This window comes from Hyaena hyaena, unplaced genomic scaffold (genome assembly GCF_003009895.1).
Source record: "Hyaena hyaena isolate Hyena2069 unplaced genomic scaffold, ASM300989v1 scaffold_214, whole genome shotgun sequence".
Taxonomy (NCBI): Eukaryota; Metazoa; Chordata; class Mammalia; order Carnivora; family Hyaenidae; genus Hyaena; species Hyaena hyaena.
In genome coordinates this window covers 625,636-649,395 of record NW_024080842.1, presented here as the reverse complement: position 1 = coordinate 649,395, position 23,760 = coordinate 625,636, and the positions used below count along the sequence as shown (strand labels likewise).

At 37.3% G+C, this 23,760-nt stretch overlaps 1 protein-coding gene across 2 annotated transcripts in view; it reads left to right on the top strand.

Annotated features, from left to right (window-relative positions):
• Positions 1 to 23,760, top strand: part of SMAD5 (SMAD family member 5) — a 53,733-nt gene that overhangs the window by 24,865 nt on the left and 5,108 nt on the right. For both annotated transcript variants that reach the window (XM_039242273.1, XM_039242274.1), the window contains exons 3-6: positions 1,922 to 2,173; positions 6,670 to 6,789; positions 19,952 to 20,173; positions 22,209 to 22,465. In XM_039242273.1, the coding sequence (XP_039098204.1) occupies positions 1,922 to 2,173; positions 6,670 to 6,789; positions 19,952 to 20,173; positions 22,209 to 22,465 (851 nt within the window). The remainder of the gene's footprint in view (positions 1 to 1,921; positions 2,174 to 6,669; positions 6,790 to 19,951; positions 20,174 to 22,208; positions 22,466 to 23,760) is intronic.

The following is a 23,760-nucleotide window of genomic DNA, read 5'->3' as shown; positions in this document are numbered from 1 at the left end:
TGAAGGGTGAAGGGCCCAAGGGAAGAAATGAGTTAATAGAGTGTTTATTTGTGGCATCTGGAAAATAGTATTGACAGGAATTTGACAAAACTGTTAGATCCTGAAAGTATCAGTGGTATGTACTTAAGATTAAGCAAATGAAGGAACAGCTCAATAATCAGCTTTACTAAAAGCACTGTTCAAGAAAACATAAAATCATAGTACATATCTGGTTCAGGATTGAATAATATTTGTATTCAATTATTGTAAGTTTTTTCAAACTTTATTGTGGGAAAGGGGAATGGGATTAGGGTAGAGTGATGTAATAAGAAAGCTACTTCTTTGCCACAAGAGCAAATCTGCAGTGTCTTCACAAGTTAATAATAGCAATATAAGCATATTATTTAGCAGTGCACACAGTAAATGTTAGAAGAAATGGGTAAGAGTTTGAATTTGTTGTCTCTGAAGTAGTATAGGAGGAGGCCTAAAAATTGCTGTGTATCTCTTGCACCATCTGTCTTTTTAAACCATGCATGTATTATGGATGAAAATAAAATAATTTCTAAAAAAGCACATATAGATAGTACAAAGTAAGAGAGAAGTCACTGATTTTAGCTCTGCCTCTAAAAAAAAGAAGTAAAGGAATCCTTACTAGATTAGATTCCTAAATAGTTACTTCACTAAGTCTTTCAGATTGCTAGCCAGCTAAACATAGAAATTCTTCCTGTCTAATGCCCCGCTCTCCAATGGCAGCTGTCCCATCCTTCTGTGAGGGAACAGCAGTTGGTAATACACAGTAGAACAAAACAGTTGTAATCAGATAGATGTTAACTACGTGATTACAACACTGATTCAGTACAAAAAAAACAAACAGACAAAAACAGTACAAATGCTGACTTATAGAGCCTCTGATTCCTCAGGTACATCCCTACTTCAGGGAGGGGAAGTATGACCTAATTAATTTAAAAACAGATTGATTTTATTGCTGCTGATTGATGTCAGAGTCAAAGTGAGATTTTTGAAAGTAAAATTGCATTGGCAAATATGGAAACGTTGTAAAAGAGATAAACTGGTGCTTCCAGTAGGAGCTGAAAGAAATCAGGTTTGTTTTGACTCCCTATGGGGAAAGATAGACATTTCTGTGTGATTGGTCATTTGGGTCTTTAGAGAAAGTGAATGTTAGAATATAAGTTCATCTTTTTAAAAATATGTCTCTTAAAATACTTAGGCTTTGTTGGATGTATTTTCATTATGGTCATGACTAGAAAACTGATTTTGAAGGGAAGACTTGTACCTAGGAAATGCTACTGTTTTCAATAGGGAAAATTTTGCTGAAGAACATAAAATGTGGTATCTTTCAAACTAAGAAAGATGAAATGTTGAACATTGAAAACACAGAGGCTTTCAGGTCATCTTCAGTTGGCCTCACTGTCTGTCCTTAATCTCAGCTCCTAGTTGAATGTTTAGGCCACCTTACTGTGCTTTCATGCCTCCCTCCTAGAGTCTCACCATCTTCTCCTCTGTTATCTCTGCCCCTGGCACGCCTCATTCTTTAAGGTTTAATCGGGTGTGGTCTTTCCCACAGTGTGCTGCTTAATCCCTTACTAGCTGGAGATGCTCACCTCTTTGAACTCTAACTGCACTAAATTCTCTGTATTATTGTTGTTTTTAAACATGGCTTTCTCTCCTATGAACAGGAGTGGTGTCTCTTCCGGATTTTCTGTTTTCCAGAGTTCTGTATACAGGCCTAAATCCTTAAAGAGTTTTTGGTTTAGTTATTTTGTAAATACACATTCAAGGTTCTACAAAGCAGCCCTTCCTGAAAGTAAATTGTTTTAATAGGCTTATAATTGTACGGAATCCTTTCTATCGACCCTTTAATGTGTATGGGATGTTTGCTTTAGTTATTGCTGACAGATGACTTTTAATTTTTGTCTTTCAGTCTTACCTCCAGTATTAGTGCCTCGTCACAATGAATTCAATCCACAACACAGCCTTTTGGTTCAGTTTAGAAACCTGAGCCACAACGAGCCGCACATGCCACAAAACGCAACGTTTCCAGATTCTTTCCACCAGCCCAACAACACTCCTTTTCCCTTATCTCCAAATAGTCCGTATCCCCCTTCCCCCGCTAGCAGCACATACCCCAATTCCCCAGCAAGTTCTGGACCAGGAAGTCCATTTCAGCTCCCAGGTAAGAATTTATTTTATTGATACAAAATAAATTAATCCTCAAGAATCAGCTGTTGTTCTTATATCACTGGCCCTCTGGGTGAACTGTTACATGCTAAGAGGTAGCTGTTTTTGACTCTCTCCTTTGATAATTGATATCCAGAAGAGTTTTAGATTTTATTTTGCCATGTACCAGTTATATGCCATGTACCATGTACCATATGTTTTTTAAAAGGGAAGTTGGTATATTTTTCAGAATAATAGAACAAGTATAAAATTTATATAGAACCATAAAAGACCCCAGAATAACCAAAGCAGTGTTGAGAAAGAATAAAGCCAGAGGCATCACACTCCCTGATTTCAAACTATATTAGGAAGCTATAGTAATTTTTTAAGTACTCTTTAAAAAATTGAAGTATAATTAACATACAGTTTTAAAGATATCATAATTAAAGCAGTGTGGTATTGGCATAAAAACAGACACATAGATTACTGGAGCAGAAGAGAGAGCCTGGAAATAAATCTACACTTAGATGGAGGATTACTTTATGACAAAGAGGCTAAGAATGTACAGTGCGGAAAGGGCAGTCTCTTCAACACATGCTGTTGGGGAAGCTAGACAGCCACATGTGAAAGTATGAAGCTGGACCACTAACTGACCCCATGCACAAAATTAACTCAAAGTGCATTAAAGACTTGAACCCAAGACCTTAAACCATAAAACTCCTAGGTGAAAACATAGGCAGGAAGCTCCTTGACAGTGGTTAGTGCTGGCTTTTTGGACTGACACCGAAAGTAAAAGCAACAAAAGCAAAAAGAAACAAGTGGGATGACATCCCACGAAAAAGCTTCTGCAGAGCTGAAAAGGCAGCCTACCGAATGGGAGAAAATATTTGCTAATCATCTCTCTGATGAGGGGCTAATATCCATAATATATAAAGATTTCCTACAATTCAATAGCACAGAAACAAACATTCCAATTAGTAAATGGGCAGTGGACCTGAATAGACCTGCTTCTCAAGAAGACGTGTACGTGACCAACACACAGGAAAAGATGCTCTCCACTGTTAATCATCAGGGAAATACAAATCAAAACCACAATGAGTTATCTATCATCTTATACCTGTTTAGAGTGGCTGTTATCAAAAAGACTAGAAATAACAAGTGTTGGCATGGATTTGGAGAAAAGGGAATCCTCATGCACTGTTGGTGGGAATGCAGATTGGTACAGAAAATCAGTATGGTGTTTCCTCAATTAAAAGTAGAAGTGCCATACAGTCTGGTAATTGCATTTCTCAGTACTTATCTGAAGGAAACAAAATCACCAGTTTGAAAACATGTGCACCCCTGTGTTCATTGTACCATTATTTATAATAGTTGACACATGAAAGCGACGAGTGTCCATCAGTGGGTGAATGGATAAAGAAATGGTGGTGTATTCAGCCATAAAAGAATGAAATCTTGTCATTTGTGACAACATGGCTGGACCTTGAGGGTATTACGCTTAGTGAAGTAAGTCAGGGAAAGACCAATATCATCAGATTTTTGTTATGTATGGAATCTGAGAAACAACAAACAACAGTGACACACCAAGATCATAGATACTGAGAACAGATTGGTTGTTGCCAAAGAGAAGGGGTAGGAGAAATGGATGAACTGGTTTTGTTTTTTTATTTTAAGTAAATTGAATGTTAAAAATGCAAACACAGTTTTGGGAAGGTGATCCTTTAAGAATAATGAAAAAAAATCACTTTCTCCTTTCATCCTATATTCTCTCTCTCACTGCTTGATTTTTGTCTATAGTGTCTATGACAGTCCAACATGGTATAGATGATCTTATATTCTGTCCTTCTGTCCTCTCCCTATCTTGAGTACAAACTCCTTGAAAAGGGGAAATTTAGCACATTTTGTTTACTACTGCATCCCCAGAGCCTATAACAGAGCCTGGTATATGATAGACCTTCAGTAAATATTTATTAAATGAATGGAGGAAATTCTAGAAATACATATATACATTTACAGCTAAGTATATACAGAGTGGCTGCCACTGTGGCTTGAGAGTGAAGCCAAATGGTGCCAAGTTGAAAGGTTTCATAGGGAGTCGTGTACACATTAAAGGCAGAGTGTTCTTCTTCTTTTTTTTAAATAGTTTATTGTCAAGTTGGTTTCCATATAACACCCAGTGGGCATCTCAACAAGTGCCCTCCTCCATGCCCATAACCCCCTTTCCCCTCACCCCCATCAGCCCTCAGTTTGTTCTCAGCATTCAGGAGTGTCTCATGGTTTAAAGGCAGAGTATTCTAATAGGTTAATCTACCTGAAGGATGAAAAAGACTGTATTTGATGACTGTGAAGTAAAGTAGATAATCTAGAAAAACAGAAGTGTTGTTTAATTATCACTGGATCATTTTTTGGACCAAAGAACTAAATTATGTATTACCAGGAATTAAAAATAAAAGTTCTAGGGGCGCCTGGGTGGCTTAGTCGGTTAAGCGTCCGACTTTCGCTTGGGTCATGATCTCATGGTTCGTGGGTTCGAGCCCTGCATCGGGCTCTGTGCTGACTGCCAGTTCAGAGCCTGGAGCCTGTTTCAGTCTGTGACTCCCTCTCTCTCTGACCCTCCCCTGCTCACGCTGTCTCTCTCTCTCTCTCCTAAAAATAAATAAAACATTTAAAAAAATAAATAAATAAAAGTTCTAGGGGCACTTGGATGGTTCATGTTGTTAAGCGGCCAACTTCGGTTCAGGTCATAATGCTGCAGTTCATGAGTTCCAGCCCCAGGTCAGCCCAGTGCTGACAGCTCAGAGCCTGGAGCCTGCTTCAGATTCTGTGTCTTCCTGTCTGCCTGCCCCTCTCCTGCACATGTATTCTCTCTCTCTCCCTCTTTCTCTCTCAAAAATAAACATTAAAATACAATGTTCTACCAAAAAAATGAAAGTATCCGTATTTGACTTCAATATTTTCATATCATTTATAATATGAAGTGCCATTTATCAAGTGCCTTTTGTGTAACTGGTACTATGATGAAAGATATTGCATTAAATTGTGAGATAAGTCTTCCTGTTATTATAGGTGGAGAAAGAAATTGATATTCTCTCCCAACAGTTTAAGTACCTTGCCTAAGGTTTAAGACCTAGGCTTCTCTGACTCTGAAGCCTTTGCTTTTTTTAACTTTAATGATTGTCACAACTATAGACTTTGGAAGGTTAAAACGCACTCCAGTTATCTTTAATTAGGTCTGATGAACTAGTTTGCCTGGAGAAAGATCGTAAGTAGATTTTATAAAGTTCCCACATTTTGTTAATAGCATGTCCTGCTTGAACACATTGTTTTGTCGCTCTGAATGCCTACGTAAGCATATTATTTCTGGCTTCTCTACTGGAGTGAAATATCAGTTGATGCAGTTTTTTATTTTATTTTTTATCTTTCTAAGAGGAGTTAAGTGTCACCTGTTTAACTTGCTGTTAGGTATTTGTTCAAAAACTAATTTTCATACTTTGTCTTAGATTCAGTCTGATTGCACTTCTTTCTCAAAATATATTTTGCACAAACCTTGGGGTGAGAGACAGATTATATTCAGTATTTATAGTTACTGAGAGAAAGATACAGCTGTAGTTTTTGCAAAGATTTTTAACTGTGAGCGCTGGAACTAAAAATTTTTCTAGTTAAGATTCAATTTCCTAAGAATTACCTAGTCATTTAGTCAGGTATGACAGCCATTTTAGGATGTTGCAAAAGAATCCGATATCTCTGCTCTTTGTGTTGGTTCATTTTGTACAACCATAGTTTTATTTTTCAGTGTCCAGTAACAATACACAGTATGTGATGATCTTGATAATTTAAAGTGTCTTTCTAGGGGTGCTTGGGTGGCTCAGTCAGGTAAGCATCTTGACTCCTGGTTTAGGCTCAGGTCATGATATCAAAGTTGTGAGATGGAGCCCCATGTCAGGCTCTGTGCTCAGTGTGGAGCCTGCTTGGGGATTCCCTCTGTCTCTCTCCCTCCCTCCCTCCCCCCCTTCCCCTTTGTCCCCCTCTCTCCCCCTTCCCTGGTCATGCTCTCTCTCTCTCTGACGCTCTCAAAATAAATAAATAAACATTTTAAGAAAAATAAAAAAAAATAAGTGTCTCCGTAGGTATGTACTCAAACTAGGATAATCTACATCCTTCAGATTGGTTTGTAATAGTGTAGTTTCTCCAAGCTTGGAATTCTGAGCACATAAAGACAAAATTCTCCAGCTTGAATTCTATTTTAGTGAATTTTAGCACTGATCTTACTATCCTGGATTGGGCCAAATACATGTGGACTTGTAGCAGGTTTTCAGTAGCTTAAAGAGTGTGCTGTCTTTTCTCATTTTCACATGCCCTAGACAGCGTCCTACATTTTTGTTTGTGATGTTCACTGACCTATGCTGCTGGTAATCTTAGGAACTTCTCAGTGCTTGAAGAATCCACGTAAGCAGGATGAAGGTTTTAGCTATTCTTTTGGGACTTGAACTTGACTTATTTTCTTCTTCTTAGCTGATACTCCTCCTCCTGCCTATATGCCACCAGATGATCAAATGGGGCAAGATAATTCCCAGCCAATGGATACAAGCAATAACCTGATTCCTCAGATTATGCCTAGTATCTCCAGCAGAGGTAAGAGAAAAATACCATGCTGTATTGTTGTATCTGTTTTGTTTGTTTTTAATCTTTTAGCCAATTTTTAAAAACAACATTATTGAAGTATAATTTATATACCATAACATTTATCCACTAGAAGTGCATGCTTCAGTGATTTTTAGTAAATGTGTAAAGTTTGGCACCATCATCATGATCTGTGATGTGCCTATTTGCAGTCTGTCCCTGTTGCTGTCCTCAGCTCCAGAGACCCTCTAGTCTGTTTTCTGTCTGTATAGATTTACCTTTTCTGAACATGTCACGTAGGTCGAACACATAATGTGTAGTCTTGTGCATCTTGACTTCTTTGATTTAGCGTAATGTTTTCAAGTTTCTTTCACGTTGAAACAGGTATCACCAGTTTGTTCCTTTTTATTGCTGAACAATATTCCATTGTATGGATGTATCACATTTTTTTATCTAGTCACCAGTTGATGGACATTTGGATTATTTCCAGTTTAATGGGTTGAATGAACAATACCGTTCAGAAAATTTGCATTTTAAGTCTTTATATGGGCTTTGTTTTTATTTTTCTTGGATAAATACCTAAGAATGGAATTTCTGACCCAACATGATAAATTTAAGTAGTTAAGAAAACTGCCGATTTCTCCAGAGTGGCAGTATTGTTTCCTATTCTTACCAGTCACCTAGGGGGGGTTACAGTGTCTCCACAGGCTCTTGATACTTGTTAGCTCTTGATACTTGTTATCATTGGTCTTTTTGATTGTATCCTTTTTCGTGGGTGTAAAGTGTCTCCTTGTTGTTTTAATTTGCATTTCCATAATGAGTAACGATGTTGAACATTTTTTATGTCCTTAGCCATTCATACATCTTTTTTCATAAAATATTTAAATCTTTTCCCGTTTTTTAATTGGTTTCCTTGTTTTACTGTTGAGTTGTAAGAGTTCTTTGTATATTCTGGATAGAAGTCCTTTGTTAGATGTATGATTTGGAGATATTTTCTGTCAGTCTGGATTATTTTTCCATTTTCTTAATGCTTGTTTTCGGATTTTCTTTTAAGGAATGAAAGTTTTTGATTTTTTTCATTTACCTCTCAGTAAAGTTTAAATCCTTGAGGGTCACAGTATCACATGGATTCTGTGACCAATGGCTTTAGCAGGAAGTTTGCTTTGGGATTTGGCACAAACTGTGCCACCGTTTCCACGAGCAGGAGTTACTTTTCCCGCACATCACTCTGGTTCCGTTCACTTTGCCATCAGGAGTCACTGTGTTCTATGCCTTGTGCACATCAGCACATGTCTCTCCTGGATAGAGTTGAGTTTCTTCTCGAGCATAAACACTTTCAATTTTAAGAGCTTTGTGCTCCTTCTGGTCTTGGAGACCCCGCTAAGAACCAGCAAAAATGGCCTTGGATGACAGCCTTCTAGACATACTTGTCATTTTAGGAGTCCTGTTCCCAGCAGGCCTCCACAGGCTGCAAGATGGCAGAAAGAGCTGAAAGTTTTTAATTTTGGCAAAGTCCAGTGTGTCCATTTTTTCTTTCCTAGATCATGCTTGTGGTGCTGCATTTAGAAAATCTTTGTCTATCCCAAAGTTAGGAAAATAGTTTCTATTTTGTCTTCTTCTAGAAATTTTATTAGCCTTAGCTTTTACATTTTGGTCTGTGATTCATTTTGAGGTAAGCTTTTTGTATGGTAAAGATCTAAATTCTTCTCTGTGCAGTAGATATCGAGTTGGGTCAAGCACTATTTTGTTGAGAAGGGCATCGACCATTTCTCCATCAAATTGCCTTGGCATGTTTTTCAGAAACCAATTGACTGTAAATGTCAGAGTTTATTAGAGGGCTCTTGGCTTGCTCATTGAAGTGCGTGTCTATACCTCCTAGTGTGGGATACTTACTAAAGCTTCTTAGTAAATTTTGGAAAGAAGAAGTGTTATACCTTCAGCTTCGTTCTTCTTCAAAATCGTTCAGCACTTATGCATTCTTTGCATTTCTGTGTCATTTTGGCATCACTTCATTAATTGCTGCCTCCCCAGAATTCCCTCCTTGGATTGTAATAGAGATCATATTGAATCCCTCAATCAGTTTGAGAAGTTTGCCATCATCTTCCAGTGCACAGATGTGATATGTCTTCCCATTTACTTACATCTTCCATTTTTCAGTATTAATCGTTTTACTTTTGCTTCTCTTTTTAGATGTGTTCCTGAGTGAATGGAGTTTTAGAACTTCATGTTTGGTTTCTTCTTAATTAAACACATTGAAAATAGAACTGATTTTTGTATATTAATCTTGTAACCTGCAACCTTGCTGAATTCATTTATTAGTTCTTGTAGGGTTTTCTATGTGTGTATGTGAATTCTTTAGGGTCTTACGAATACAAGAACAGATCAATAAAAAACAGCATTATATTTTTCCTATCGTGGATGCCTGCAACTTCTCTCTCTCACTTACTATTATTATTATTATTATTATTATTATTTTATTATTAGGGGGCATGTATGGAAAACCTACCTACAGCTATCATCGTCTTTAATGGTAAGCCACTAGTTGCTTTCTCCCTACAATTGAAGATGTGGTATACATACACACACATACACACACGATGGAATATATTACTCAGCCATCAAAAAGAATGAAAATTTGCCATCTGCAACAATGCGTGCGGATGGAGCTTGAATGTATTATGCTAAGCGAAATAAGTCAAGCAGATAGAGACAAATACTGTATGAGGTCATTCATATGTGGAATTTAAGAGACAAAACAAATGAACATATGGGAAGGGAGGGGAAAAGAAGAGAGGGAAACAAAGCACAAGAGACTCTTAACAATAGAGAACAAACAGGGTTGATGGAGGGAGGTGGGTGGGAGATGGGCTAGATGGGTGACACGTATCAAGGAGGCCACTTGTGATGAGCACTGGCTTTTGAGTGTAAGTGGTGAATCACCAGATTCTACTTTGGAAACCAATATTGCACTGCATGTTAACTGACTAAAATGAAAAACAAAAACAAAAACCGAGGATGCCTCCTCTCACCACTTCTACGGTTTACAACTGTTCTGGAGGGTCTAGCTATAAAGTACTAGGTCTCTTCTAGTCCTAGTTTGCTGAGAAGTTTTACCGTGAATGGATGCTGGATTTTGTCAGCTTTGTCCACATCTGTCAAGATGATTAGACGAGTTTTCTTTTTTTCTAATAGTAAGATGTATTACATGTACTTGAAACCAATCTTGGGATATTTCCACATGGTCATGGTGTATTATAATCTTTTTTTTTTTTTTTTTTTACATATTTCTGGATTAGATCTGCTGATACTTTATGAGTAGTTTTACTTGTGGATTCATGAGGAAGGGATAGTGGTATGTAGTTTTGTTGGGTTGTCTTTATTCAGCATTGATATCACGGTGATAATGACATCATGGAATGAGTTGGGAACAGTTCCCTCCTATTTTTGGAAGAGTTTATTTGTATTATTTCTTCTTTAAATACTTGATAGAATTTACCAGTGAAGCCATTTGGGCTTGGACTTTTCTTTGTGGGGAAATTTAATTCCTGTTCAGTTTCCTTGATTCTGTCATTCTATTCAGAGTCTTTGGGTTTTTTTTGGTTTTTTTTTTTGAGTCAGTTTTGGTAATTTATGTCTTGTTAAGAGTTTGTCCACATTGTCTGGATTGTCTAATTGTTGACACAAAGTTTTTCAGGGTATAGTTTTTTGTATTTCTGATTTCTGTGGGGGTTAGTGGTAATGTCTTCATTCCTGATTTTGGTAAGTTAGGTCTTGTTGTTTTTTTCTTGGTTGGTTTAGCTAAAGGGTTGTTAATTTTGTTAATATTTTAAAAGAACCAGTTTTTTTTTCTTTTTTATGGGTTTCTTGTCCAATCTTTTTTTTTTCTTCTGCTTACTCTAGGCTTAGTTTCCTTCTCTTTTTATAGTTTCTTAAGGTGAACTTTTAGGTTATTGGTTTGAGTTGTTTCTTTTATAGCATAGGAGTTCAAACCCATAACTTCTGATATGTTTTGTTTTCATATTTATTCAGTTCACAATATTCTTAAAATTCTCTTTTGATTTCTTTTTTTTTTTTTAATATTTTTTATTTATTTCTAGGAGAGAGAGAGAGAGAGACAGCGTGAGCAGGGGAGGGTCAGAGAGAGAGGGAGTCACAGACTGAAACAGGCTCCAGGCTCTGAGCTGGCAGTCAGCACAGAGCCTGATGCGGGGCTCGAACCCACGAACCGCGAGATCATGACCCAAGCGAAAGTCGTACGCTTAACCGACTAAGCCACCCAGGCGCCCCTGATTTCTTACTTTGATCCTTCATTTATTTAGCAACATGTTCATCAGTTTCCGTATATTCTAGGATTTCTTTAGTATTTTCTGTTGATTCCTAATTTAATTCCATTGCAGGAATATAAGGCATTGAACCTACCTTGTATGATTTCAGTTCTTTTGAAAGTTACTAGAATTTTTTTATGCATGTTTTTGTACAGCTTGTGACCTGAGAATGTTTCTTAGATTATTAAAGAGTTGTTGGGGCACCTGGGTGGCTCATTCGGTTAAGTGTCTGACTTCGGCTCAGGTCATAATCTAACAGTTCCTGAGTTCGAGCCCTGCGTTGAGCTCTGCTCTGTGCTGACAGCTCAGAACCTGGAGCATGCTAAGGATTCTGTGTCTCCCTCTCCCTCTGCCCCTCTCCGGCTTGCACTCTGTCTGTCTCTCTCTCAAAAATAAATAAACATTAAAAAGTATTTTTTTTAAAAGTTGTTAAAGAAGAATATGTGACAAAGATATTCTTTTTCTTTCCTAAAACCTAAAATATTTGCATCCCACTTGGTCATGGAATTTAATCCTTCTTATATCTTGCTGGATTTAGTGGGCAGAAAAAGGTTTGCCACCCATGGCAAAATAGTGATCTGTTTTAGAGACTTATTCCATGTGCATTTGGGGGAAAAAGACTGTATTTTGATAATCATAGGATGTTATAGATTTATGGATTTTAGTTCAAGTTAGTAGTGTTGTTCGGGTCTTCTGTATCCTTGCTTATTTTCTTTCTAATTATTTGTCATTCATTGAGAGTATGAGATTGCAAGTTAGGGCATCTCTAGCTATTGTTGTTGAATCCTATATTTCAACTTCCATTCCTGTTGGTTTTTGCTTCATGTACTTTGAGTGCTCTGTTGGTAAAGTGAGCAGTTTGGTATCCTTAAGTATATGCACAGTGTCGTGCATCCATCACGACTATCCATTTCCAGAACTTTTCATCATCTCAAACACAACTCTGTACCCATTAAACATAACTGCCCATCTCCCCTCCACTTAGCCTCTTGGTAGCTACCATTCTACTTTCTGTGTCTCTGAATTTGCCTAAGTGGAATCATCCATTGTGGCTGACTTACTTCACTTATTTCACCTTTTCAAGGTATACCATGTTAGAGCATGTGTCAGAATCTCATTTCTTTAAAGACTGATAACGTACTGTTGTATGGGCATTATCGTATGCACATCCGTACCATATTTTGTTAATCCAGTGATCTGTTGATGGACATTTGGGTTGTTTCTACTTTTTGTTAGAATAGTGAATAATGCCACTCTGAATATTGTTGTCTAGGTATTTGTTGGACTCTCTCTGCTTTTGAATTCATTTTATATCCTGTCCCTGGGAGTAGAATTGCTGTTTAACTTCTTGAGGAACTGCCAAACTTTTTTCCACAGTGACTACGCCATTTACATTTCCCCTAGCAGTGTGTTAGAGTTCCCATTTCTCTACATTCTTGCCAACTCTTGTTGGTTTCCATGTTTCTTGTTTTGTTTCTTTCTTATATATATATAATAGCCATCCTAAATGGGTGTGAAGTGGTATCTCATTGTCTTTCTAAAGTCACTATGTTGTGAGACCCTCAACTCCTTAGTATATGACAAGTTAGAAGAAGTAAGGTACTGCCGTTTTATACATTTCTTAAAAGGATGGTGTTTTTGTGTGCTTTGTATGTGTTTGTGAAGATACCAAATGAGTGTATGTCATATGTGTTTTCCCAGGAGCCCCACATTTCTAAGGATAGTTCAATTTCAGGCCTCCCTAGTAGTTTTGTTAATGTGTGAATAATGTCTTCGATTTTTCAAGGTCTAGAATTTATCCAGGAATTTTGTCATACTGATTTTCTTGTAATCCGTAGAATCTACCTTCATTTAGATCAAAATGTCTCAGACATGAATTTCTGGATGTAAACACTTGCACCTCTCCTTACTCTCTTTGCAGCCTAAGAGATAGCTTGTTAAATCCCTTGGCTTCACTTTCTCCATTTGTAAATTAAACAGGGAGAATATCTACACAGAGTTATTAGTTGTTGATTGGATTAGAAAGGTCTGTGTAGTGACCATAGTGTACTGCGTCAGGCAATACACAGTTCTCCTTAAAAACATGGACTGGGTTTACTTCACCTGCCATCTTCCTTTTCTTCTTGCTCCTGGCCGTGCAGAGGACGGAGTGCAGTTCCCTGGTGTTGTATGTGAGCCACTCCTTGCCATCCTAGTGTCTCGGCCAGACAGCTTAGTCCCTTTAGAGGAACTCGGCACTCACGTCTCCTCACCCTCGTTAGATGTCTTTTTTCACTGGAGTTTCATCTCTTCTCAGTCCTATTTTGTGTTTCTTCTCTCTGTTTTCTCTGACAGAGAGGTAACATAACGGAACTCAGAGTTAAACTTTAGCCCCTTGAATTGCCAATTGACAGTGTGTCCCTTGCCTTGAGCAGAGGCAAAGCTCTTCATTCTCTTCTTTTTTTTTCAAACCAAAATTGTCTTTTTGGTTGTGCTTAGCATTTTGTTGTCTGCAAGCTTCTGCTTGGCTCCGGCTTTCCTGACACGAGTCTTAAAACTGCCTGTAACTGATTTGTCTGTGTCTTGGTTATGGACCCCTCCCTGTTCCATCTTTTGTATAAACTTCTTTAAATTCTGACCTGTTAGGACTTGTCTTTATGGGTCCACATTGGTTTATTTTTCTCTGTTCCTCCTTATCTGAATTCTTTGCAGTTGAATAATCAGCACTGAGTTTATAAAAGTTAACCAATTCTTTTGCACGACCTGCCTCGGCCACATAGCCACTCTTAAGGTTCTTTTGGACATTTTTTATGTCTGCCTTTTTTGAAAGAAAACTTGAGGGTTCATCACTTACCTTCCTCATTTCAACCTCAAGAAAGATACTCTACCAGCACTGGAAGAAGAGTTTCATGTGTCCCTCCATTCATTGCATCTATTATGAATTGTTGACTTTTACAATAATAAGAGTTTGGCCGGTAGTTTATTTTATGTATAAATCTTTTTCCATAGGCGGTTCTGGCATTTAACACTAGAATATAGGGGTGCCTGGGTGGCTCAGTCAGTTAAGCATCCAAGTTGGGCTCAGGTCATGATCTCGCAGTTTGTGGGTTCAAGCCCTGCATCGAGTTCTGTGCTGACAGCTCAGAGCCTGGAGCCTGCTTCGGATTCTGTGTCTCCCTCTCTCTCTCTGCCCCTCCCGTGCTCATGCTCTGTTTCTCTTTGTCTCAATAATAAATAAACATTAAAGAAAAAATTTTTTAAACATTAGAATGTATACCGCCTTGTACCAGAGTTAATGCTCACTTGTGTGTGTGTGTGTGTGTGTGTGTGTGTGTTTCAATGGACTTTATTTTTTATATGAGTTTTAGGTTCACAGCAAATAAGAATGTAAAACTACAGGGAGTTCCCACACATTCCCTGTCTCCACACATGCACAGCCTGGCCAGCGACCAAAACCTTACGCTGGAGTGGTCCGTTTCTTAAAATCCATGAACCTGTCTCCACGGTATTATCATTCCAAATTGATAGTTTACATTGGAGGTTGTTTTTGGTGTGTACGTTTTGTGGATAGTAACAAATGAATATAGCACTGAAGTACATGGAGGTAACCTGTAGTATACAGAGTAGTTTCACTGCCCTACAGATCTTCTGTGCTCTGCCTACTCACCCCTTGTCATCCCTCGTTTCCTCTGACTCCTGATACTTTTGCTGTCTCCATAGTTTTGCCTTTTCTAGGATGTTATCTAATTAGTATCAGACCGTATACAGCCTTATCACACTCGTTTCTTTCACAGAGTAACATGCATTTAAGTTTGTTCATCTCTTTTCATGGCTTTATGGCTCAGTTCTCTGTCAAGCTGAATAATATTCCATCATCTGGGTGTACCACAGTTTATTTATCCATTCACCTACCAAAGGACATCTTGGTTGCTTTCAAGTTTTGGCAGATATGAATAAAGCTGCCATAAATGTCTTTGGGTAGGTTTTTGTGTGGAATAAATATTTAGCTCCTTTAGGTAAATACTGAGGAGTGTGTTTGCTGGAATGTATGGTAAGAGTGTGTTTAGTTTTGTAAGAAACTGCCAAACTGTCTTCCAAAGTGGCTGTACCATTTTACATTTCCACTAGCGCTGATTCTGAATTCTTACAGCTCCACATCTTCACCAGCATTTGGTGTTGGCCCTCTTCTGGATTTTGACCATTCTAATGGTGGATACTGGTATTTTATTGCTATTTTAATTTGCATTTACTAATGACACACGATGTGGGGCATCTTGTTATATGCTTGTTTTTTATTTGTGTGTCTTCTTTGATGAGGTGGCAGTTTATGTATTTAAGCTATTTTATAAATTGGGTTATTTATTTTCTTGTTGAATTTTAAGAGTTCTTTGTATCTTTTGGATAATAGTCCTGTATCAGATGTGTCTTTTGCCCGTATTTTCTCCACTTTCTCTGTGGCTTATCTTCTTATTCTGTTGGGAGGGTCTTTTGCAGAGCAGTTGTTTTCAATTTTTAGTGAAGTCTAGCTTATCAGTTTTTTTGTGGTTCATGCTTTGGTGTTGTATCTAGAAAGTCATTACTGTATTTATAGTCATCTAGATTTTTTCCTGTGGTATCTTCTAGAAGTCTTACAGGGTTTTTTGTTTTGTTTTGTTTTTTGTTTTGTTTTACGTTTAGGTCTCTGATCCCTTTTTAGGTAATTTTTGTGGAGGGTATGATGTCTGTGTCGATTCTTTTTTTTTTTTTTTTTTTGCATTTGAATGCCAGTTGTTCTTGTGCTATTTGTTGAAAAGACTGTCTTTTTTCTATTTTTCTATTTTTTTCTATTTTATTTTCTTTTTTCTATTATTGCCTTTGTTCCTTTATCAACAAGCACTTAACTATATTAAATGGGCCTTTTTCTGAGCTCTCTCTTCTTTTCTTCTTCTTTTTATTTAATAAGGAGAGAGAGCATACACAAGTGAAGAAGAGGGGCAGAGAGAGAGAAAGAGAATCTTATGCAGGCTCAGTGTGGAGCCCAATGTGGGGCTCAATCCCATGACCCTGGAGTCATGACTTGAGCCAAAATCAGGAGTTGGATGCTTAACCAACTGAGCCACCCAGGTGCCTCTGGGCCCTCTCTTTGTTCCTTAGATCTGTTACTCTATTCTTTTTGCCAATACCATAGTGTCTTGGTATTAGCTTTAAGGTAAGTGTCATTCTTCTGAGTCTTTGCCTCCCCAAATAAACTGTAGGGTTAGTTTGTTGATATCCACAAAATTATCTGCTGGGAATTTGATTGGGATTGCATTGGAATCTATAGATCATGTTGGGAAGAACTGATATCCTGACAGTATTGAAGCTTCTTACCATGAAAATGGACTGTTTCTCCATTTATTTCATTCCCTCTTTCATTTCTCTCTTTAGAGTTCTGTTTTCTTTATATAGATCTTGCACCTTTTTTGTTTAATTTTTATCTAAATATTTCTTTTTGAATATTAATACAAGTGATGAAATTTTAATATCAAATTCCATATGTTCATAGCTGGTATATACCAAAATGATTCACTTTTGTATATTAACTCCCTTGCATCTTGGAACCTTGCAATAATTGCAACCAACCAAAGTTGGTTCTTTGAAAAGATAATTTTACAAATACTGGTATAGTTAAATTGTTCAGGTTGCCTATACTTCCTGCAAATTTAAACCTTGATTAGATTCTGCTAGGAAAACCATTTAAAATATAAAACATAGCTGTTCAAAACCTTTGGAACATGGCAAAATCAGTTCTGTGAGGGAAGTTTGTAGGGATGCAGGCTTACCTCAGGAAACAAGAAACGTCTGAAATACCAAGCTAGCCTTATACCTAAAAGGATCTAGGAAAAAAAAGAACAAAGCCCAATGTTAGTAGAAGGAAGGAAAAAATAAAGATCAGAGTGAAAATAAATGAAATAGAGACTTAAAAACACAATAGATTTATAAAACCAAAGTTGGTTCTTTGAAAAGATAAAATGTACATCTTAGCCACACTTAGCAAGAAAAAAGAGAAAAGATCCAAATAAATAAAATCAGAAATGAGAGAGGAGAAGTCACTGCTGGCACCACAGAAATGCAAGGGATTTTAAGAGACTGCTATGAAAAATGATATGCCAACAAATAGGACAGCTTAGAAGAAATGGAAAAATTCCTAGAAACATGTCATCTTCCCAAACGGAATCAGGAGGAAGTAGAAAATCTGAACAGAGTTATTACTAGTAATGAGATTGAATCAGTCATCAGAAAACTCCCAGCACACAGAAAGAAGTTCAGAACCAGATAGCTTCAGAGGTAAATTCTATGAAACATTTAAAGAAGAGTTAATACCTATATTTCTCAAGCTATTGCAAAAATAGAAGAGGAAGGAGAGCTTCTAGATTAATTCTACAAGGCCAACACCACCCTTATACCAAAAGCAAAAACACTACAAAAAAAAGAAAGCTATGGGCCAATATCCCTAATGAACTCAGATGCAAAAATTGTAAACAGAATGTTAGCAAACCATATTCAACAATACATGAAAAGGATCATTTACTACAATCAAGTGGGATTTATTCCATGGGTGCAAGTGTGATTTAGTATCTGTAAATCAACCAGTGGATACGTGACATTAATAATATGAAGGATAAAAACCATATAATCATCTCAGATGCAGAAAAAGCATTTGACAAAAATCAGTATCCATTTATGATAAAAACTCAAAGTGGATGTAGAGAATACCTACCTCACCTTAGTAAAGGCCATATATGACACAGCCACAACTAACATCATACTTACTTAATGGTGAAAACCTGAAAGCTTTTCATTTAAGATCAGGAACAGCATAAGGACATCCACTCTTGCCACTTTTATTCAACATAATACTGGAAGTCTTAGCTGCAGCAGTCAGACAAGAAAAAGAAATGAAAGGCACCCACATTGGAAAGGAAGAAACAAAACTGTCATTATTTGCAGATTAGATGGTACTATATATAGAACACCCTGAAGACTCCACCAAGAAAACTAGTAGTACTAAGAAATGAAATCAGTAAAGTTGCAGGATATGAAATTAATATCCAGAAATCTGTTGTGTTTCTGTACACTAATAACAAAGTAGCTGAAGAAATTTAAAAAAGTCCCATTTACAATTGCACCAGAAAGAGTAAAATACCTAGGAGTAAATGTAACACAAGGAGTTAAAAGACCTGAATACTGAAAACTATAAAACACTGATGAAAGAAATTGAAGATGATACAAAAAAATGGAAAGGTATTCCATGCTCATGGATTAGAAGAATTAATATTGTTAAAATGTTTACACTACCGAGAGTAATCTACAGATTACAGATTCAGAGCCCAGAAATAAATTCACACTTAGGTTAGTTAATCGACAACAAAGTAGGCAAGAATATACAATGGGGATAGAATCATTTCTTTAATAAATGGTGTTGAGAAAATTGAGTAGCTACATGTGAAGAAATCAGACCGTACCACTTTCTTCTACAATACACAAAAATAACTTCAAAATGGATGAAGGCCCTAAATGTGAGACCTCAAACTGTAAAACTTCTGAAAGAAAACAGGACAGTGGTCACTTGGACATTAGCATTAGCAACATACTTATGGAATATGTTTCCTCAGGCAAGGGAAACAAAGGCAAAAATTAACTGTTGGGACCATAGCAAAATAAAAAGCTTTGTACAGTAAAGGAAACTATCAGCAAAAGGAAAGGCAACCTGCTGAATGTGAAAAGGTGTTTGCAAATGATGTATCTTATGAGGGGTTAATATCCAAAATAAATATAGAACTTATACAAAACAACAACAACAAAAATCCAAACCAAACAATTGGTTAGAAAAATGGACAGAGGATCTGAATAGACATTTTTCCAAAGAAGGTATACAGATGGCGATAGACATATGAAAAGATGCTCATCGTCACTAATCATCAGGGAAATGCAAAACCAGTCACAGTGAGACACCACCTTACACCAGGCTGAGCAGCAAGTATCAAAAAGACAAGAAATAAGAAATGTTGAAGAGGATATGGAGAAAAGAGAACCTTGTGCCCTGTTTGTGGGAGTGTAGATTGGAGGAGCCACTTGGAAAACAATACACAGATTCCTCAAAAAATTAAAAATAGAAACACTATATTTTCTAGTAATTCCACTTATGGATATTTATCCAAAGAAAATGAAAACATTATTTTTTTGAAAACACTAATTTGAAAATATACCTGCACCTCTGTGTTTGTTGCAGCATTATTTACAAATAGCCAAGATAGGGGAGCAACCTAAGTGTCCATCGGTACATCAATGGATAAAGGAGATTTATACACAAAGGAATATTACTCAGCCATAAAAATGATTGAGATATTACCATTTTACATCAACACAGATGGATCTTGAGGCTACTATGCTAAGTGAAATAAGTCACAAAGAAAGACACATACCATATTATTTCAAACAGAGGTTGTATAACGTTGTATGGTGACAGGTGGTAACTGCTCGTATCATGGTGGTGAGCAGTGAGTAATGTATAGGGACTATCTAATCACTGTGTTGTATGCCTGGAACTAATATGGTGTTGTATGTCAACAATACTTCAATAATAAAAATTTTAAAGAAAAAAATAAAATAAATGTGATGTTGCCTATCCTTGTATTTCTATTTGGCTAATTTTTCAAACCATTACATTCAAGGCATTGATGATTTTTTTTCTTTTCTATTCAGACTCAAAGCCAGAGAGGAACAGTGAGACTTAAGTGGAATATCTGAAAGTATTTATGAGTTGGGTTAAAGGGAAACAAAGAATCTGGGGTTTTTAATTCACTCATTAAGTGTTTTGTTTTTTGTGTTTTTGTCCGGTTTGTTTACAGACGTTCAGCCTGTTGCCTATGAGGAGCCCAAACATTGGTGTTCAATTGTCTACTATGAATTAAACAATCGTGTTGGGGAGGCTTTTCATGCATCTTCTACTAGTGTGTTAGTGGATGGATTCACAGACCCTTCAAATAACAAAAGTAGATTCTGCTTGGGGTTGTTGTCAAACGTTAATCGTAATTCAACAATTGAAAACACTAGGCGACATATTGGAAAAGGTAATTTTGTCATTTCCCCGCGTTTGGCTGAAATGAGTCCTGTTGTGCTTGCTGTTTACCATGTATCGTGGAAGGTGCTGGAACATAAGATGAGCCTAGAGCATGGGCAGTGCCCTCAGGTTATGCTGGCCAGTGTATTAAGACCTAATCAGTCCTCCTTTCCTTAGTTTGATTTCTTAGCACTTAGGATCTGAAATCATATTATTTCTGTATTTATTTTTGAGTGTCTTCTGATTGGAATGTAAATTTTACGGAAACATGCATTGTTCACAGCATTATTTTCAGCAGTGCCTGGCTCATAGTAAATACACAGCAAATGCTTGTGAATATATGAGTGCTGGCAGGAGAGTAGAATTGATTAATTGAGGTATTTGTGGAGTATTTTGAGTTGAAGTGCCTTGTAAGAATTTCTCTTACGTTGGAGGAGCCCGGTTACAGGTAGGAAATCCAGTTGGAATGATACAAGTTTCCAGTGGCTTCACCACCACCCTTCCTGCCTTTTAAATTCAGGTAACAAGGTTTTATTTATATTTCATCCTGCAAGACAGTTGCCACAACAAACAAGGAACTTTCTACATCTCAGGAAAAGGTCAGAGTCTCATGTATCAAGTGGCCAGGAAGGAAACCTATCCCAGGTAGAGTGCACTGCCGTCTCCTAAGAAGTGTAGTTTTTACCACTTGCTGTTTTTTGCTTCTTTGACTTAAGAAAGTCTTAGTCCAAGTTAGGACAGGGCATACGTAATTATCGTTGTAAAGTGACTTTTTATAGAAGAGATTCAGCAAAATACTATGGCCAGAAATCAGTTGAAAGTGTCCATTCTCTTTTGACTCCTTTGCCAGCTTGGCGCACTGTTGCAGGTGAAATGCCTCCTTTCTGGTGTGCTGGTTTCCCCACCACACTAGAGTAATTTAAGAGAAATCTACTTGGCGAACTCTTAATTCTAGAATCTGTTTTCCCTTTTTTTCTAGTACCCAGTTCTAGGACCCCTTCCTCTATGCTCGGAAACAAAACACGGCTATTTGTATACAGGTCTGGGACTCACATGTGTAGGGCGTGTGTATGTACAAAGATGGAATTTTTGGCACTGTTTGCGGTAGTGAAAAGTTGGAAATAATCTTAGCTTTACATGATTGAGGTTTTAATATTGAAACTGTTATTTATATTTTACTTACATATATATTTTTAAATAGCAAAAACAGTCTTCTTAGGGGAGGTAAAATAAATCTGTTTAAAACCCCTTCCTGTGACCTGAAATTACATATGTGACTTAGGTAGGATCTTTTCTCTTCTCTTCTCTTCTCTTCTCTTCTCTTCTCTTCTCTTCTCTTCTCTTCTCTTCTCTCTTTTCTCTTTTCTCTTTTCTCTTTTCTCTTTTCTCTTTTCTCTTTTCTCTTTTCTCTTTTCTCTTTTTTCTCTTCTCTTCTCTTCTCTTCTCTTCTCTTCTCTTCTCTTCTCTTCTCTTTTCTCTTTTTTCTTTTCTTTTCTACATTTATTTTGAAAAGGAAAAAAGAGAATGAGCAGGGGTGGGGCCCAGAGAAAGCGGGACAGAGGACCCCAAGTGGGCTCTGTGCTGACAGCAGAGGGGACTTAGAGTCTTTGCATTCTGCTGTACTCTCTAGTAGTGAAAGGGTGCAAAACACTCTGCCAGTTGACTCTTTGTGATAGTTAATAGCGCCCGTATTCCTTTGAGAGGACTCCTCATAGGTGCCTTATTTGTCTTTGTGCCCTCGCTTTCTCTCATAGAGCTAACAAGGGATTGTTGGCCAAGAGAAGACAACCTAAGAACTGATAAATGTAATAAGCTGGCAGCCTGAGGCTTAAGTCTTAGCTGTTTGAGGACCACTGTAGAATTTGAGCAGACATTGACCTCCTGTTACCTTTGGCAGCGTAGGCCCTCTAGTGGTAGCTTCTGCTGCCAGACTTGTGGGCGGTTGCTAGGGATGAGGGGGTGTTCTTGGTGGCGCCTTCTCCGGCCTCTTTGGTTTCATTATACTGCTTTATGAAGGTGAGTCCTGGAATGCTCGTGTTTTTAAGGTGTCCATCTGTACTATGTCGGAGGAGAGGTGTACGCGGAGTGCCTCAGTGACAGCAGCATATTTGTACAGAGCAGGAACTGCAACTTCCATCACGGCTTTCATCCTACCACTGTCTGTAAGATCCCCAGCAGTTGCAGCCTCAAAATCTTTAACAACCAAGAATTTGCTCAGCTTCTGGCTCAGTCTGTCAACCATGGGTTTGAGGCGGTCTATGAGCTCACCAAAATGTGTACCATTCGAATGAGTTTTGTCAAGGTGAGTGGGTTGGAAGCTGGAGCTTAATTTGAGTCACTGTAAATATGTAGATCATATTTCTATAGGTTATGATTTTAAAAAGTCTTTCTTCATTGAAAGGTGGGATTTACTTTTTACTTGACTTAATAGGTTTTTAAGTGATGTTGAGTTTATAGCTTTAACCACACGATAGGTCCAAGTTTTAATTTTATAATCCAGACGTTATAAAATGCATAATACTGATACTGATTTTGGTATTGAATAGGGGCTGAATTTATAAAGAATTTCAGTTAAAGTTAAATTGGTAGAATGCATCTCACATTAAAATTGCTTTTAAAGTTCCTTAGCCTCCGCAGTTTCAATTATTATTAGATCCCAGTGGAGTGACTTAAAAAATTCTTCAGAATACTGATATTAATCTTCTATATATTTAACCTCTCTTATTAAGGATTTGCAAAGTTGAGAGAACTTTTCAAATTTGTCATTTGCTTTTGGCCTGATTTTATTGGCATTACAAAGATGATGGTTCATGAGTAAAATTAGGGAAGACTTTAGTTGATACATTTAAGCATCCTGTGCTATATCCACTTGGTCCTTAAGGATTAAGCCCAAGAGCATAGGTGAAATACTACGTGTGGGCTTTTCTTTCTGACATTCAGATGCGTGGTCCAGTGTTTCCTTGCTGCTTTGCAATAGGTCTGTTCTGTGCATCACTTTATCAGCAGCCCGCCCTCCATGGAAACATAACTTCTGTATATTTAATCTCTACTCCACCCCCTCCCCCCACACAGCCGAATTTATCTGTGCCAGCACTACTTGAAGCTGTAAAGCAGAGAGCTTGGTAAATACAGGCAAATTAAAGTGAACACAATTATATTTTAATCTTTATCTAGAGCCTTAGGTTAAAATGTTCCAGCTTCCTTCATCCCAGCTACTTTAATTACACTTGCATGCATCAATCAGATCTACAGTGCCTTAACTGAGAGCTTAAAAAAAAAAAAAAAAACCTAAAAACCAAAAACTTTTTCATAACAAAATCTGATGTGAACAGACATGAGACTGTAAGTTTTGTTTATCTCATTAAGTGAGAATGTATCTCATAGCAGAAATACTAGTGTTTTAATTGTGAGTTATTGTACTGTATTAACTTTCTAAACTTAAAAAAAAAGTTCTAGAACCTATTTTGCTCTAAGAGTTTCTATTAAAGGAATCCTATCTCTTGCAGAAAGCTCTGCAACTCTGTGTTGCTTTAAATTCCATGGTGTATCCTCAAGATTGGTTTTGCCATCTCTTTTGCTGAAGTAACTCTCTGTTAG